Here is an 18726-nt window from a genome sequence, read left to right as displayed (position 1 = left end):
TATCGAAGGACGGTGGAGGCTGTGGGATGAATGGACAGAAGAATGGCAGAAAAAGAGTAATAGATTTAAGGGGTCAGCAGAGATGAACTCTTACAAAAAGAGAGTGATGTGATTTAGAACGACCTGAGATGCTCTGAAGCTTTAAACACAATCAGACTCTGGCCATTTTAGACCATTTTAGGACTCGTGCTGTTTGTTTGGAAATGTGTGAGTGTTCCATTTGTTAATACTTAGAGAGCATATGATTTTCTTATTGGATCAGCCTCAGCTACAGACAGAAACTTGTTTTTAATATCTGAAGATATTTGCAGTATAACAAAAACAAAGTTACAAATGTCTGATTTATGGCATCCGAATTGAGATAGATAACTTATTTTTCATATTTAATTTCAAATACATCCTTGATCGTTACATTTTAAAGAGAAAGAGAAGGTCTTTTCCACCTTTAATATGAATTAATATTTCACGATCACGTGAAAATGTTAGGAAGATGTGTGCAATCCAGTAATTGTAAGCTACCAGCCACAAGTCTCCTTCTGGACTAGAGATTTCATACACTTTCTTTGTTTCTCTTGCTCTCTGTTTTTAACACACGCACACACACACGCACACACACACACACACACAAACACACACACACACACACTCCCTGTCCTGTCAGCATTGTGATGGATAGCTGCATTGTCACTGGGAAGTTAAAAGCGGTGCAGGGTCATGTTAAAATGGCTGCCACTGCATTCTCCCTGGAGAGAAAAGGCAAGGTGGGTGGTCAGGAGCTCAGTGCTGTGGTTTGCTTTTATACCAACAGAATACATTCTAACAGAAGCAGCCGTTTTCTCCTGTTATAAGTAAGAGCTGGTGTAATAGTATAGCTTTACCAGAGGAATTCCTCAGTTAAGAAAATGTATATTTGTTTAAGAGATTCCTTAAAAAACAACAACAGTTTCATTGACTGATAACCTTTTATTTGTCTATGACGTAAATCGAGTTTTCATGTGTAGAGTCACTCTTCCTTTCTCAAAGCATCTTTGATGCTTATATGTTTTGTCGCTGGTGTTTGGGATACTTTTGCAACTAACTAAAAATTATAAGTGGAATTTTGATCGGATGACAACTGTATCGAGCAGTTTTAACGGTGGAAAAATGCTTCCAGCCCCATTTGTTTTCTTTTTCTGACTCAGCAGAATTAATGGGGTTTTATATGTTGGTGAGAGGAGTGAGTGCCAGATATCACAAGAATGATGTAAAGACACATGTATCACTGATGAATGCTCTTGTATGTTACAACGTTTAAGTATATAAAGATATTTGCACTTTGAATATAGATTCAGAAATATAACATTGTGAACCTTATAAACTTTTACTTTGGTTGAATTGGGATGAACTGACCCTGGCCCTGCTTGACCACTCCCACAGGTGCTAAAAAAAGACAGTCAGGAGTTTGTGGCGCGGAGTTACTGGGACGTTTTGAGGCGAAGCGCCACTCAAGTCCTCTTTTCTGACCTGGCTGAGGTACACAGAACCAGTTGTCCCTTCATTCCTCCATTTTTCATCTTTCATTCTTTCTCTTCCTTTAGTTCTTCATCAAAGGTTCAGAGTGATGTTTGTACCTTGCACTTGTCTAAAATAACTCAAGTCCTTGATCAAAACTGAAACAAGTGTAATACACTCATATATATATATATGTCTGTCATTATTTCTTTGTCATTCTGGCTCAGCTTGACGTTGATGATAGACTCACACATCATCTCCTTTCTTTCCTGTCCTAACATTTCCTAAATGTTCAGACATACCTCCTAATCCTCACCAGATTTGCTCATTTTGTCCCATATCATTATGCTTTGCACCTTTACTTATCATATCAGTTTATATGAATTACTGTCTTTTAGTAAAGTGTTCAAACTATAATCATTTCACTCCTCTTTTCCTTTGTCTAGTGTGAAATCATTTCTGTTTAGATGAGCTCCAAAAATCTCTGAAATCATGTGAATACACACATGCTGTTTATCTTAAATTACATTCAATTTGTGGGAAATTATTTCCGCCTTTCTTCAACAAACTATTGAATAATCTAAGCCTACTCCAAATTTTGGAATTTTAAAAAAAATATAATGTCAGTCTTTTAATGACCTCCTCTATTTCTCACCTGCTATCTATCAGCTGGTCTCTTCATTCTGCTTTGTATGTGTGTCTGTACTGCGTTTTGTAGCTTTGGTGTCAGATCATTCTCACGTAACACCAAAAATGATTAGAATTATAGAATACCACTGGCACAAAGATGAAAAATTTGACTTCAGAGCACATACAAAGTGTCCAAACATTACAGCATTGCATCCTCATGTTTAATCATGCAGATTTTGTAAAAACTTAAAAAATTTTACATCTCAAATGTTAGTTTTACACAAAAAGCTGAAAAGCTCACTGAATCAGAGCTGAGGATAATGCTAACATGTTGATATTTGGAAGGTATTTTCCAAAGTTTACAGGTACTAAATCCAAAGGAACAAAACTGAAGTTATTACAGTTGATTTTGTGATGATTCAGGTGTGGCTGAGATGTCTCACTAAAATAAATTAAATGGATGCTTCATGGTGGCGCTAGAAAAAAGCTGGCCCTTGGAATTGGAAGGTTACAGTCAGTCTAGTCTACTAGCAAACAGTCTATTTCAGCTAAAGTGGTGGGCAGATGTTTTCAAGATGAATAAAATCTGTGGAAAACTAAGAGACAAACAGGACAGAAATCAAAAAACATTAACACGATTAGCAAAGCTGTTGTTCTTCAAAACCTAACTTAACTCAAATCATAACTCTGACAACAAATGGTGACTAGTAATGATTAATAACAGCTAACACAGAGCTAACAGGTTCGCTGACTAATGACAGGCTGGGTGCTGTGGTAGCAGCGGAAGCTAAGGCTGGAGGTAATGATAGTGCAGCATAATGGGGCCGAACTTGTATTTACACCAAGCACTCTTTCATCTGCCGGGATGGACAGAACAGACAAATCAGACAGAGGGGAAGGGGCTGTCAGGAAAACAAAGAAAGATATCCAAATTGCAAAGGATTACAAATTACATGACTGAATTAATTAATGAATTAATTTAAATGGTGAAACAAAGCAAGAAATGGGTACAAATGAAAAGGTTGCAAGAAACCCATAAGAATCTGATCTGATAAGCGAAAAACCTGAGGGTGAGAAAAAAATAGGACGAGATATAATCAGAGCGTCAACAAACAGATGAGAGAGGCCAGAAGAAGATGACACAGGTCAGCAGACAGAACAAATCTCGAGGAACAAAGTGGGTGAGAAGAAAAGAGGTACATTTAGGGGAAAAGAAAGAAGCAGGTTGTTTTTAAAGAAAGATGTGTTTACTCAACAGATTAGTCACCATTATACCTCTTTGCTTTTGTCTGGAGAAGGAGGGACTGACTGACAGGCAGAGAGGGAGGGAGGATAAGAAAAAGCAAATCCCTTCTATGTTTGTCAGGTGAAGGAGGTCCTGACGGGTAGTGTGAGGAGAAAGGAAATCAGAGTAGTCAGAGCAGGGGCAGGAGAAGAAAGCAGAGAGGTGATAAGGGAGGGAAAGAAAAAAGTGAGGGTGGGAGACAGAGGTGCACGTAGGAAAACTGAGTATGCCGTGAGATGGGGAAGAAGGGTGAGATGTTTTTACTGCTGGAAGGTTTGACTGACTGACTGACTGACTGACAGACTGACTGACTTCACTAAAGACTGACAATGAGCTCTTCCTCTGGAACATTACTCACAGATAGGGAGGGTGAGGAAGAACGTTTAGCGTTTACATCAGTAATTACTGTTTTTACCCTCTGCTTCGTGATCAAAGACAGTCTAAGCTCACAAGCACACACAGATGGACAAATAGACACATGCATATGCCAGGTGTTGGCTCGTGCCTCATAGGCGTGGTAACCATTACGTTGTCACAGGGATGATGAGCTCACACCACTGCTGCTACACTTCCAGGAATGATAAGCTTGTTGTGAGTTTACATCTGAGAAAGGAAAAAACTAAAACTGTAAAGTAACAAAGAGAGTTCAGAGTTCAGTTCTGGCACAGCAAAATGAAACTTTGTCTTTGGTTTGACACAAGATAGAACCAATATCTTGTTAGTTTACTTAGTTTGGTTAAGAAGTCTGTGTGTTTGCTGTCAAAGGCATGCTTCTGAATTGATGACATCATTTGTGAGTCGTAATGAAGTCTAACAGAAGTGAGAAGTCAGAACTTTAAAAGCACGTTTAGTTCAAACACAAATTTAGTTCATCCTTAACTGAACAAACGTGAGCTAAAAAGGCACAAAATGTATTTTGTCTAATCTTTTATTAGATCAAGGGGAATAACTGTGCAGGCTTCCCTCATGAGGAATGATGATGCTGGATTTGGGAACCTTTGAGTTTAGAAACGTCTTGTGACATTTTCTTAGTCAGACGTGAGAAATTATGAGTGGCCAATTTGACGTCAAATACATCATTAGTTTCTGAACTGTTTTTCTGAACAGCTTTCCCTATACTCTAACCCACAGAACAGGACTAAACCCCCAAAATGAGATCAAACCATCCATTTGTGGGATATTACTCCTGTTTAGAGTGAAGTTAGAGCAGAAGGAAAACACCAAAGTTGTTACTATACGGACCCATTTTATATCCAGAAATAACCTGACCATTTTTCAGTTACTCTGCTCAAACCATGAATTTGTTTGTAACAGCCCAGTGATCAGCGCTTCATCCCTTATGAATTCCTTGATTCACATTTTACTGTATGTAAGCTAATGGATTTTTTTACTTGAGAGAAAAACAACATTAAAAAAAAATCAAATGAGAGACATGAGAAGAGGGGAAGCTACATATGAGGGAAAAGAAGCGGAGACACACCACCTGGATGCTGTCTAGTTGTCTGAACGGCTCATGTGTCATAAAGACATCAGTAATGTGTCAGTTTAAAGATAAAAGAGCAAAAGTATTTTTGTGCTGATTGTCCGTAATCAGAGGCTTAATAAAAAGATTCCTTAGTAACTGAGACAGGGAAAACAAGACACTGAAATAAGTCTATGAGTGATCTTTGTGTTCCTTGTGTTTATATGAAGGAAGTCTTCCGTTGTTCGTAGTCAAAGACTGACAGATTGGACCATAAAGAGAATCAGAAATAACTGTTTGGAGCTGGTGTTCCAATACAAATGTTTACTTTGAGTGTTCTTGCACAGAGGACATTTTTATTTACAGTTAATAATCTGCCTTGATAACCATGACTACACACAATATTTTGTGAAAACATATTGTATTGGACATTTTTCTTATAAGTTAAGAGATAAACTATTTATAAAACTCTCATAAAACTATTTATATAATCTATCAGCAGAGGTTGTTCTCATCCATATCACTTGTTTTCTTTCCATAAGCTCAATCACAAATATTTGCTCATTTCTGACTGAATGCTCACACACTTTGTCACAGCAAACAAGCACAACAAAAGCTACATTGTGACTTTTTTCCATATATAAATCGTTGTCATGTTGTTTGACATTTTCTCCTTGTCCCACATTGGACTTTAGGATTTTACCCTTGAGGTAGAACCACGAATGGCATCGTGGTGATTTTTTTGATGATGATGATGGAAATGGCATAAACGCTTCTCCTCCTCAGAATGACATGAGATTTCAGTCAATCTGATGTCTGCATACTTCCCAGCATGGCCAAGGATTTGACACTGGGGACGGCTTGGTGGGCATGGCGGGCAGCGAGAAAAAAAAAAAAAAGTTGGGCTTTTAAAGTCCTCTCTTTTTGCCCTGATGCTAAAAAGCACAATCACCTTTTTCTGAGGTACTTACATGTTAACCAGCATAGATAATGAACAGTGTACTTAGGCACAGGTTTCTTAAAGACTAAAAAACTTGCTCCTGTCACCATGTTGTTGAAAGGGATTTGGGAAGTGTTAATCAGCAGATAACAAAGTGAGCAAATAGAAGTTACAGCCTGAAGCCGTTTGGATGAGTTTCAAATGATCAGGATCACTGAGTGAACACACATTCCAAACACCTGAGGAGGGAGAAAAGACAAAAAAACAAACAAAAAATATATCTTCAAAGCTGCAAAAGGTGACAGCCGAGATCCTCATCACTTCACGGAAAAAGGTGGAAGAATAAAGAATTCCTGCATCTGTGCTTGTGTGGGTTTTGTATAGTGTTGCTATTTGCAGTGGGATGTTCTGTTCAGGTGTCTCTGTGTGGCATTTGCAAAGAAATGCATGGAATGTGGTGGCCTTAATGTGTCTGTGTGTGTTTCCCAGCTCTTTGTTATGTAGCAGAGTCACTCTTAGTGTTTCTACCATAAGTTTGTTTTGCATACTCTACATGTTTTCCGTGCTGACCTTCTTCATCCTTACCCTTCCACTGACTCAATGGTTGTAGGCATGACTGTGTCTTTCATTGTTTCTCTGTGTCTTTATTTGGGGCTGTTACCCAAGCACTCGTCTTGTGTTCATCAGTCTGTCAGTCTGTTTCATGCTGCTAAAGCACAACTTCTCACCAGTCTAGACTGCACAGATAAAGATTTACACCATATCACTTATTTGATTCCCCTACTTTGCTTTTTAAATCTTCTTAATCTTGATTGTTAGAACTAAAAGAGACAGAAAACCTTCCTTTTTTTTCCTCTTAATTTTAGTTTACTTGTCCATTTATTTCTGAACATTCTTTATCTTGTTAAAGAGTTACTTCACATTACATTTTGCTGCCCAGACTGGTTAGTTTGATGTCATGATGGCTTCTGACTGTTTGGTCTGATAACTTTTATTGACATTTTGCTGTTGCTCTTTCGACGCACGTTATGCACACGTCCAGCAGAATCCTGCTTCCTGCTCGCCTGGCACAGCGGTGGCCATGTTGGATCAGTGATGGACTCGTCCTGCCCGCTGCTCCTCCAACCACAGTGTTTGAGCTTTTTGATTAACCATTGATCCTCTCTCATTCTTTAATATCCAATAGCGATCAGATGAGAACATCACAATTGACACCACGCTGTTGGTCCATTTCTTTGGAAAGAAAGGAAAGGCAGAACTTACCTTTGATGACTTCTACAGGTGCTTGAAATTTGTAGTGCATGGCACAATTTCAACCCCATACTAGTCTTTTCGTTTTTCTTCCTACCTCACTCTCTCCTCCCTTCCTCATCTCAGGTTTATGGATAACCTCCAGACAGAGGTGTTGGAAATAGAGTTTCTGACCTACTCCAAGGGGATGACCACCATCAGTGAGGAAGACTTTGCCAAAATCCTGCTGCGCTTCACCAATGTGGAAAACATCAGTGCCTACCTGGAGAACGTCCGCCAGTGTATTCCTGATGAAAAGGTGCAGCGCATACGTGCACAGTTTTTCTTACTTGGTATAGAACACGCAGACAGCACTCGAGATGATTATTCTGGCGATAACATTCGATATATTTCCTGATCTTCACCCGTCTATTAAATTGCTTTCTGCTCCTCAATGAGTGATCCTGCCTTCCAGCGATCTACAGCACCTATAATTTTCCACTGCTGACTCCACCTGTGGCTGTTGTGGCTCTCCACACTTCAGCGCTGCTTCGCTTCACTTGACCTCACACAAACATTCACACAAACACACAGTGGACTGCCTTTTCAGCTACATTTCAACGTTTGTTGGTGTGTTTACTCTATGTATCTTTCTAGCAACTGTATCTATCTGTCAAGCTATGCTAGCAAGCTAGCTATTCTTTGGCATGTCATCCTTATGTCCGGATGCAACCCAACTCTATTTCTGTCCCTCCTCTCTTTTCATGCTGTGGAAGAAGCAGGAGGTTTGTCTCTGCCTCATAAAATGCACAACCTGCAATCTGTCAGTTTTTCCTTTTCTTTTTTTTTTCTTTACATAAATTCATTGTGATTTTTGTCTTTATCTACATTTGCTCATGTGAATTGACTGTACTGCTTTTCTTTGTATGCTTAAATGTATGGATGTCTTTATTGGAATTTCTTCATTAAATGATCTGTTTCAGGTTTGAGCTGTTCACATCAAAGAGCATGTGGTGCAACAGACATCCTTTATAAGCTTTAAGTTTGGTCACATGAGCTTCGTCATTCATTTTAATACCATATCGAGGAGATAAATATCAGGTCTCGCTCTTTTAGTATATCTGCAATGTGCAACCACAGGACATCTGAACCCATTTTCAATTCGTAGAAGCTGGTTGCTGTTTAATTTTTTTCATTTTATGCATGCAAACCTGTCATTAATGACGTATTCTGTCATTAATGGGACTAGTTCATGGAAACACTTGGTTATGAATTGATAGCATGAGTTTTTCTTTTTTTTTCCCGGCAACAGGACAGATCTGCCTCAGGGAATGTTGTATGCACAAATGGTCCCTTTGATACCTTGCTGAAAAAGTCTGCAAGTTAAAGCCTAAAAAAAATCATTATTCTCATTTTCAAGCTTCTTCCTCCAGAGGATGACATGTTCTTCGGTACTCTTCTCTCTTTGACATTGTATGGTTGGTTCACATGTGGTTTCTTTTCATGTTTCAGGGAATCACATTTGATGAGTTCAGATCTTTCTTCCAATTTCTCAACAATCTGGAAGACTTTGCCATTGCCATGCAGATGTACAACTTTGCTTCACGTTCCATTGGACAAGGTAGTAAAAACTGGTTGAATCTGCAGGTGCTGAAAGTTTCTGTAAAGTAAGAGCCAAAGTAATGGTTTTAACCTTCTGTCCTGCTAGATGAGTTTGCAAGAGCAGTGTATGTGGCCACAGGCCTCAAGCTGACACGTCACCTTGTGAACACCATCTTCAAGATCTTTGATGTTGATCACGATGACCAGCTGTCCTACAAGGAGTTCATCGGCATCATGAAGGACCGGCTGCACAGGGGAGCCAGGGTGAGGAATTTTCAGCTTGTTGAGAAAAAAAGTATTCTTATGCCTTTTTGAAAAAGATCAAATCATAGCCTCAGCAATGATGAAATGAGGAAAGAGTGAGATTCTTTTGATCTCTTTTTGAGATATCACGCAAAGATCTGAGGTCAAGCCAGCAGCAGAAAACACAAAACTTGCAAATGTTATTTCTATATATTTTAAAAGGAGTTTAAAACAAAAAAAGCGGCTCTCTCCCTTCTGTCGCTGCAAAGGGGATCAGGTCATTGTGGCAATTTTTTTTTTTTAATTACGTTAACAAAAGAAATAATTATTGTGAAAGTATAGTATAGGTCAACCTCTTCTAATTCAAGACTGTGAATAACAAAAATCTATGCTTTGAATTGCAAGTCACAAAAAAATGTATTCTGATAAAAAAAATATCCTAAATATTTAAAATATTACCAATTATTTATAATTAAAGTTATAATGTCTGTGCTATTTTGACCAACAGTCCTCACAGGTACCTTCTTCAGTGAATCACTTGAAATGATGAAAACTCCAAACTTGAAATCACGCTGATTGACTTCTTGGTGTTATTCTTAAACCTGACACTGCCACCCAGTGGTGTGTTTTGATACTGCAGCTCAGAGCCCTACACTTTGCAGAGCACCAGTGGTTATTCAACCCCATAAAAGTGTAGCCATAAGCTTAGATTTTGTCTGATAAACTGCTTACATTTCTCAACATTAAGTCAACAGTTATGGCCTTCTTTTAATGCTTTTTAATGCTTACCTGGCCTCACAGTCTTGGCTTTTTAATAATGTTCTAATTTTCAATTTCTGTCCTTCTCTGTCTTTGCTTTGGCTGAGTACTGAATCTCCTTTTTAAGTAAAATTTTCTCTTCAATTTCCTTTTCCTTCTTCTTCTCCATGCCCCCCCCCCCTCTATATTTGTTTTTGTTTTCTTGCTCCACTGTTTTTTCTCAACCATCTACTGACATCTCAGGGCTATAAGTCAGTGGAGCGAGCCACCTCCTTTAGATCCTGCCTGAAGAAGGAGCTGGCGAGCAGATAAGTATCTCTTACAACTACAGCGATTAACAAAAACTGTTTTATAGAATTGGTTTGTTTGAATTTTTGTTACTGTTTGTTGTTTTTTGAAGTTTCAACATGCTTCTTGAAATTCTGTTATAACCCAGGTAAAGAAGTAATTTAGAGGTGGTGTTTGACTTCTCTAACATTAACAAGTCACATTAACCTGTGGCGTGTTGAGATTGTAGACGTAACATGCCACACATCTGCTGGTGTCCTATCCTAATAGACAGAATGGATCCGGATTTGTTAATCACGTCTTACACTCACAGTAGAAATTTGTGTTCACCAGGTGAAGGGCAAACATCACAACTCCTTCTCCAGCTGTGTCCGCGCTGAAGCCAGAAGACACGTGCACAAGCTGTGGAAGAGGTTCAAGGAGAAGCCATAGAGGACGGAATATATCTATCTGAGCTCTGACTTTGATCCATCAGGACCTCAGTTAGCAGCAGTGCGTTTTCATATGCAGCTCTCCAGCTAACCTTCGAACCAGATCATCATCAGAAGCATGACTGCACTGACTGATCCTCTCTGTGCTGATTATAAGCCAAATCATTAATCTTTTAGTTACTATTTTCTCAGCCTGCATCTTGATTTGATGCTAATCATCACACCCATTATTAATGGCATATTAAGCCTGTATCAGCCTGTGGGTGGGGTAAGCATTGCAACATATGTGAAGTTTACTGATATTAGCGGTCAAGCAATGAGAATTACCATTTTAATGTCTCACTTATTCTGACAGTGTAACAACACAACATCTTTGAGCTGTTGACGTTCCCCCATCAAATAATGTTATCTTTTTCCTACTAGTAGTTAGACTGCTGCATGATAACACTGTCACAACTGAAAGAGCACAAGAGTAATCAGATACATTCTGTATGGTAACGGTTACATCATCCATGCAAAGTTAAAAATGGTAATGTACAGCAAAAACTGCAACTTGCTAAAACTGCTAAATTTAATTGTGCAGCTTTAGTGCATAAACACTGCTGCTACAGTCGGGAATGCTTCATCAATCTTCTATTAAAACAACATTTTAAATGTGTTTGACCTAGATTTGACATTACAAGACAAGAAAAAACTTTTCAAACTTTTCAACTTTTTAAAATTTTTCATCCATAATTTATCCATATTTTATCCTTCGTTTCTTGACCTGTTTTGTTTTGTGTTTTAGTCTGAGCTGCATGTATGGAAGCAATAGGTGCCTTCTTATCATTCCTCTTTTCATATGAAAAGTCTCAAGTAGAAACCCAGACTTCTACAACATTTTACTCAATGAGTTTCTGTCACTAGCAAACTGTGATGAGATATAGCAAAACACGTGCAAAGATTGCTTTATTTGTATTATATCGGATTCATACCGTCTGTAATATTTACTACATATCACTTTGAAGTCTTGTGATATATATTGGCTAAGTTTAAGATAAAGACATTGGAAAAAAAGAAATCTAATATAAGGAATGCAATATTTGTCATGGTGTTAGGAACTCTCATATTTGTAAGGATTTGGTGAATTAATTTTCATGCATGAATAAACTATTTTAGGACATGCAGAGTCCGTGGTGTCCATTGAGCATGCGCAAAACCATCGCTCGTTCAACCGCTTACAAGTTGGAAGGACCCTACCGCTTAATTGATTTCTAACATGTAAAACCTTTCAATGCAACACGGAGAAGTAAAAATGTACCAACCCCTGTTTTACGGGTAAGTTTTCTTTAATCTGTCAATTGACATCGACGTTTAACGAGTATTTCAAGCTTTGTGAGTGAAAATGACGTCTTTAGCCGGTGTTAGCTAGCTAATCTAGAGAGCGGCTTTGACATTGTGGAAAAGATGTCTCATGTTTTAATTTGTTTTCTTCCGAGTTTTATAATCTGTTTAACGAATTATGAATAAAAACATTAATAAACTCTCAAAGCTGAGTAGAGATGAAAGTTGTAGGTACTTTATGTAAATTAGACTTTATAATTCAGCAGGTAATTGTTGTTATTGCTTGTCAGATGTTGCAAAAGTAATGATACAAATTAGTGTGCACTTTTTAAAAAAAAAAAAGAAAACTAAAAGATCAGCTTTTGTTCAGTCAATGTTATGATTTATTTATTTTATTTTTAGCTTAAAAAAAATGCCGCCATCGTGTGTTACACCAGGGAAACAACGGCTACTTAACTTATAAAATTAAGCACAAATCTGGTAATGCTGTGGTTAGAAGATTGTGAGCAGTTTTCAATGTCATGTATTAAGGATGTATTTTGTGCCTTCAATTATACAGATTTTAGTCAACGTTTAAACCAAACTATGTAATTGTCCTCTACAGTACGGAGTAATATGTTTGTAACCGGAACACTTCTTCCATACCAGCTTGCCTTTAGGAGCATTAAAAACGACGCACCGTGTAAGCGTGTGTTTGGTGTAGAATCGAAATAACTGTTACTCCTGTTATCTAACGAACGTGTCTTCAGTTTAACTAAACAATAACTTGGTAAAAGATTAATGCAATGGCCCGTACAAATTTCAAAACTCACTGAATTGTTTAAATTAATAAATGTAAGTCACTGTTCCCGCAAAGCATTCTGGGTCCCTCAAAATTACATTACAGTATTAAATAACTTAGATTCAAAACAATCCAAAGGGAAGCGGTATTATTGAAGGATTGTAGGTTGTTAATCTTTCTTTTTCTGGTTATTTGGAGCACGGTTGACCAAATAATTGTACCCGTACTGAAAGTGGTTGTCCTGTGAATGATACCCTCTCTCTGTCGAAGAAGAGGTTAAGACTATACTTTCAGGGATCATTTCTATAGTTTCTAACTTGAGAAATGTGTTTCTAAAGTGTTTGGTCTCGCTAACCACGATGAAGAGATGTGATATTTCCTTCTGAGCGCGAAGCGGGCCGAAAATAATGATTCATTTCATATGTTTTCTGTCATTGATGACCGTTCTTTACTCTTTTGTGGAGTATTGAGGAGGGAAATATGATCAGAGTGGTTATTATTTCATGTCCAAAACAATTATGTAGCTCTTGCAGTTATATAGATTAGCAATGCATGTCAATCAAGAATTGTTTCAGTATTGGACATCCGCTCTGGATTCAGACACTAAAAGTCAGAGCCAGTTAAGTATCACCTTTTACCTCAGTGTCTAAATGAAGGATTAGCTCATGACATTTTAAAATCTGTGGTGAACAAGACATCACTGACATTAAGACACACATTTGACCATTCCCTGTGATACTAGACTGCTTCGCAAGGTTTATGTTTCATCGTTTAATGTGCTGGTGTTACAGCTGCTTAATAACACGATCTAGAACATCAGCACAGCTCAACTTTATGTTAATCAGACTTTCTTTATAATTTAGCTGGTAATTTGGTGTTATTGCTTCTCAAATGTTGCAAAAGTAATAATACAAATTAGTGTGAACTTTTGAAAAAGAATACATAAAAGATCAACAGCTTTTGTTCCGTTAACAATATGATTTATTTATGTTTTTAGCTAAAGAAATGCCACCATCATATGTTACACCAGGGAAACTGCTGCTACTTAATCCTGTAAAATTAAGGACAGATCTGGTAATGCTGTGGTTAGAAGATTGTGAGCAGTTTTCAATGTCATGTATTAAGGATGTATTTTGTGCCTTCAATTATACAGATTTTAGTCAACGTTTAAACCAAACTATGTAATTGTCCCCTACAGTACGGGGTAATATGTTTGTAACCGGAACACTTCTTCCATACCAGCTTGCCTTTAGGAGCATTAAAAACGACGCACCGTGTAAGCGTGTGTTTGGTGTAGAATCGAAATAACTGTTACTCCTGTTATCTAACGAACGTGTCTTCAGTTTAACTAAACAATACCTTGGTAAAAGATTAATGCAATGGCCCGTACAAATTTCAAAACTCACTGAATTGTTTAAATTAATAAATGTAAGTCACTGTTCCCGCAAAGCATTCTGGGTCCCTCAAAATTACATTACAGTATTAAATAACTTAGATTCAAAACAATCCAAAGGGAAGCGGTATTATGGAAGGATTGTAGGTTGTTAATCTTTCTTTTTCTGGTTATTTGGAGCACGGTTGACCAAATAATTGTACCCGTACTGAAAGTGGTTGTCCTGTGAATGATACCCTCTCTCTGTCAAAGAAGAGGTTAAGACTATACTTTCAGGGATCATTTCTATAGTTTCTAACTTGAGAAATGTGTTTCTAAAGTGTTTGGTCTCGCTAACCACGATGAAGAGATGTGATATTTCCTTCTGAGCGTGAAGCGGGCAGAAAATAATGATTCATTTCATATGTTTTCTGTCATTGATGACCGTTCTTTACTCTTTTGTGGAGTTTTGAGGAGGGAAATATGATCAGAGTGGTTATTATTTCATGTACAAAACAAATATGTTGCCTTTGCAGTTATATAGATAAGCAATGCATGTCAATCAAGAATTGTTTCAGTATTGGACATCTGCCCTTGATTCAGACACTAAAAGTCAGAGCCAGTTAAGTATCACCTTTTACCTCAGTGTCTAAATGAATTTTAAAATCTGTGGTGAACAAGACATCACTGACATTAAGGCACACATTTGACCATTCCCTGTGATACTAGACTGCTTCGCAAGGTTTATGTTTCATCGTTTAATGTGCTGGTGTTACAGCTGCTTAATAACACGATCTAGAACATCAGCACAGCTCAACTTTATGTTAATCAGACTTTCTTTATAATTTAGCAGGTAATTTGGTGTTATTGCTTCTCAAATGTTGCAAAAGTAATAATACAAATTAGTGTGAACTTTTGAAAAAGAATACATAAAAGATCAACAGCTTTTGTTCCGTTAACAATATGATTTATTTATGTTTTTAGCTAAAGAAATGCCACCATCATATGTTACACCAGGGAAACTGCTGCTACTTAATCCTGTAAAATTAAGGACAGATCTGGTAATGCTGTGGTTAGAAGATTGTGAGCAGTTTTCAATGTCATGTATTAAGGATGTATTTTGTGCCTTCAATTATACAGATTTTAGTCAACGTTTAAACCAAACTATGTAATTGTCCTCTACAGTACGGGGTAATATGTTTGTAACCGGAACACTTCTTTTACACCAGCTTGCCTTTAGGAGCATTAAAAACGATGCACCGTGTAAGCGTGTGTTTGGTGTAGAATCAAAATAACTGTTACTCCTGTTATCTAACGAACGTGTCTTCAGTTTAACTAAACAATAACTTGGTAAAAGATTAATGCAATGGCCCGTACAAATTTCAAAACTCACTGAATTGTTTAAATTAATAAATGTAAGTTACTGTTCCCACAAAGCATTTTGGGTCCCTCAAGATTACATTACAGTATTAAATAACTTAGATTCAAAACAATCCAAAGGGAAGCGGTATTATTGAAGGATTGTAGGTTGTTAATCTTTCTTTTTCTGGTTATTTGGAGCACGGTTGACCAAATAATTGTACCCGTACTGAAAGTGGTTGTCCTGTGAATGATACCCTCTCTCTGTCGAAGCAGAGGTTAAGACTATACTTTCAGGGATCATTTCTATAGTTTCTAACTTGAGAAATGTGTTTCTAAAGTGTTTGGTCTCACTAACCACGATGAAGAGATGTGATATTTCCTTCTGAGCGCGAAGCGGGCAGAAAATAATGATTCATTTCATATGTTTTCTGTCATTGATGACCGTTCTTTACTCTTTTGTAGAGTATTGAGGAGGGAAATATGATCAGAGTGGTTATTGTTTCATGTCCAAAACAAATATGTAGCTCTTGCAGTTATATAGATAAGCAATGCATGTCAATCAAGAATTGTTTCAGTATTGGACATCCGCCCTTGATTCAGACACTAAAAGTCAGAGCCAGTTAAATGAAGGATTAGCTCATGACATTTTAAAATCTGTGGTGAACAAGACATCACTGACATTAAGGCACACATTTGACCATTCCCTGTGATACTAGACTGCTTCGCAAGGTTTATGTTTCATCGTTTAATGTGCTGGTGTTACAGCTGCTTAATAACACGATCTAGAACATCAGCACAGCTCAACTTTATGTTAATCAGACTTTCTTTATAATTTAGCTGGTAATTTGGTGTTATTGCTTCTCAAATGTTGCAAAAGTAATAATACAAATTAGTGTGAACTTTTGAAAAAGAATACATAAAAGATCAACAGCTTTTGTTCCGTTAACAATGTGATTTATTTATGTTTTTAGCTAAAGAAATGCCACCATCATATGTTACACCAGGGAAACTGCTGCTACTTAATCCTGTAAAATTAAGGACAGATCTGGTAATGCTGTGGTTAGAAGATTGTGAGCAGTTTTCAATGTCATGTATTAAGGATGTATTTTGTGCCTTCAATTATACAGATTTTAGTCAACGTTTAAACCAAACTATGTAATTGTCCTCTACAGTACGGGGTAATATGTTTGTAACCGGAACACTTCTTTTACACCAGCTTGCCTTTAGGAGCATTAAAAACGATGCACCGTGTAAGCGTGTTTGGTGTAGAATCAAAATAACTGTTACTCCTGTTATCTAACGAACGTGTCTTCAGTTTAACTAAACAATAACTTGGTAAAAGATTAATGCAATGGCCCGTACAAATTTCAAAACTCACTGAATTGTTTAAATTAATAAATGTAAGTTACTGTTCCCACAAAGCATTTTGGGTCCCTCAAAATTACATTACAGTATTAAATAACTTAGATTCAAAACAATCCGAAGGGAAGCGGTATTATGGAAGGATTGTAGGTCGTTAATCTTTCTTTTTCTGGTTATTTGGAGCACGGTTGACCAAATAATTGTACCCGTACTGAAAGTGGTTGTCCTGTGAATGATACCCGCTCTCTGTCGAAGAAGAGGTTAAGACTATACTTTCAGGGATCATTTCTATAGTTTCTAACTTGAGAAATGTGTTTCTAAAGTGTTTGGTGTCGCTAACCACGATGAAGAGATGTGATATTTCCTTCTGAGCGTGAAGCGGGCAGAAAATAATGATTCATTTCATATGTTTTCTGTCATTGATGACCGTTCTTTACTCTTTTGTAGAGTATTGAGGAGGGAAATATGATCAGAGTGGTTATTATTTCATGTCCAAAACAAATATGTAGCTCTTGCAGTTATATAGATAAGCAATGCATGTCAATCAAGAATTGTTTCAGTATTGGACATCCGCCCTTGATTCAGACACTAAAAGTCAGAGCCAGTTAAGTATCACCTTTTACCTCAGTGTCTAAATGAAGGATTAGCTCATGACATTTTAAAATCTGTGGTGAACAAGACATCACTGACATTAAGGCACACATTTGACCATTCTCTGTGATACTAGACTGCTTCGCAAGGTTTATGTTTCATCGTTTAATGTGCTGGTGTTACAGCTGCTTAATAACACGATCTAGAACATCAGCACAGCTCAACTTTATGTTAATCAGACTTTCTTTATAATTTAGCAGGTAATTTGGTGTTATTGCTTCTCAAATGTTGCAAAAGTAATAATACAAATTAGTGTGAACTTTTGAAAAAGAATACATAAAAGATCAACAGCTTTTGTTCCGTTAACAATGTGATTTATTTATGTTTTTAGCTAAAGAAATGCCACCATCATATGTTACACCAGGGAAACTGCTCCTACTTAATCCTGTAAAATTAAGGACAGATCTGGTAATGCTGTGGTTAGAAGATTGTGAGCAGTTTTCAATGTCATGTATTAAGGATGTATTTTGTGCCTTCAATTATACAGATTTTAGTCAACGTTTAAACCAAACTATGTAATTGTCCTCTACAGTACGGGGTAATATGTTTGTAACCGGAACACTTCTTTTACACCAGCTTGCCTTTAGGAGCATTAAAAACGACGCACCGTGTAAGCGTGTGTTTGGTGTAGAATCAAAATAACTGTTACTCCTGTTATCTAACGAATGTGTCTTCAGTTTATTTAAATAATACCTTGGTAGAGATTAGTGCAATGGCCCGTACAAATTTCAAAACTCACTGAATTGTTTAAATTAATAAATGTAAGTTACTGTTCCCACAAAGCATTTTGGGTCCCTCAAAATTACATTGCAGTATTAAATAACTTAGATTCAAAACCATCCGAAGGGAAGCGGTATTATGGAAGGATTGTAGGTCGTTAATCTTTCTTTTTCTGGTTATTTGGAGCACGGTTGACCAAATAATTGTACCCGTACTGAAAGTGGTTGTCCTGTGAATGATACCCTCTCTCTGTCGAAGAAGAGGTTAAGACTATACTTTCAGGGATCATTTCTATAGTTTCTAACTTGAGAAATGTGTTTCTAAAGTGTTTGGTCTCGCTAACCACGATGAAGAGATGTGATATTTCCTTCTGAGCGTGAAGCGGGCAGAAAATAATGATTCATTTCATATGTTTTCTGTCATTGATGACCGTTCTTTACTCTTTTGTGGAGTATTGAGGAGGGAAATATGATCAGAGTGGTTATTATTTCATGTCCAAAACAAATATGTAGCTCTTGCAGTTATATAGATAAGCAATGCATGTCAATCAAGAATTGTTTCAGTATTGGACATCTGCCCTAGATTCAGACACTAAAAGTCAGAGCCAGTTAAGTATCACCTTTTACCTCAGTGTCTAAATGAAGGATTAGCTCATGACATTTTAAAATCTGTGGTGAACAAGACATCACTGACATTAAGGCACACATTTGACCATTCCCTGTGATACTAGACTGCTTCGCAAGGTTTATGTTTCATGGTTTAATGTGCTGGTGTTACAGCTGCTTAATAACACG

The 18726-nt window shown here is 37.3% G+C and overlaps 1 protein-coding gene and 5 non-coding genes across 16 annotated transcripts in view; all 6 read left to right on the top strand.

Moving 5' to 3' along the window:
• The window catches only part of micu3a (mitochondrial calcium uptake family, member 3a), a 43190-nt gene extending 31464 nt beyond the window's left edge, over positions 1–11726 (top strand). For 2 of the 11 annotated variants that reach the window (XR_011915364.1, XR_011915363.1), the window contains 7 exons: positions 1417–1512; positions 6995–7089; positions 7186–7357; positions 8551–8659; positions 8747–8904; positions 9886–10006; positions 10153–10354. Coding sequence is in view for 7 of the 11 variants with exons in the window: in XM_072384541.1 (XP_072240642.1) it covers positions 1417–1512; positions 5564–5578; positions 6995–7089; positions 7186–7357; positions 8551–8659; positions 8747–8904; positions 10264–10362 (744 nt within the window). In the remaining 4 variants the exon portion in view is untranslated. Of the gene's footprint in view, positions 1–1416; positions 1513–5563; positions 5579–6994; positions 7090–7185; positions 7358–8550; positions 8660–8746; positions 8905–9885; positions 10007–10152 lie in introns of all 11 variants that reach the window. The other 9 variants (XM_072384541.1, XM_072384539.1, XM_072384543.1 and 6 more) reach the window with 7 other exon arrangements.
• A 1017-nt stretch (positions 11727–12743) lies between these two features.
• Positions 12744–12959, top strand: LOC140306258 (small nucleolar RNA U3). Its single transcript, XR_011915582.1, has one exon. It is a non-coding gene; the product is annotated as a small nucleolar RNA U3 (small nucleolar RNA).
• A 1159-nt stretch (positions 12960–14118) lies between these two features.
• Positions 14119–14334, top strand: LOC140306254 (small nucleolar RNA U3). The gene has a single exon (XR_011915580.1). It is a non-coding gene; the product is annotated as a small nucleolar RNA U3 (small nucleolar RNA).
• A 1143-nt stretch (positions 14335–15477) lies between these two features.
• On the top strand, positions 15478–15693 carry LOC140306253 (small nucleolar RNA U3). Its single transcript, XR_011915579.1, has one exon. It is a non-coding gene; the product is annotated as a small nucleolar RNA U3 (small nucleolar RNA).
• A 1131-nt stretch (positions 15694–16824) lies between these two features.
• LOC140306249 (small nucleolar RNA U3) lies at positions 16825–17040 on the top strand. Its single transcript, XR_011915575.1, has one exon. It is a non-coding gene; the product is annotated as a small nucleolar RNA U3 (small nucleolar RNA).
• Positions 17041–18198: 1158 nt separating this feature from the next.
• On the top strand, positions 18199–18414 carry LOC140306252 (small nucleolar RNA U3). Its single transcript, XR_011915578.1, has one exon. It is a non-coding gene; the product is annotated as a small nucleolar RNA U3 (small nucleolar RNA).
• The last annotated feature ends 312 nt before the right edge of the window (positions 18415–18726 follow it).

The sequence above is a fragment of the Leuresthes tenuis genome, unplaced genomic scaffold (assembly GCF_036924035.1).
Source record: "Leuresthes tenuis unplaced genomic scaffold, fLeuTen1.0.hap1 SCAF_4, whole genome shotgun sequence".
NCBI classification, from domain to species: domain Eukaryota; kingdom Metazoa; phylum Chordata; class Actinopteri; order Atheriniformes; family Atherinopsidae; genus Leuresthes; species Leuresthes tenuis.
This window is presented reverse-complemented; position numbering and strand designations above follow the sequence as displayed.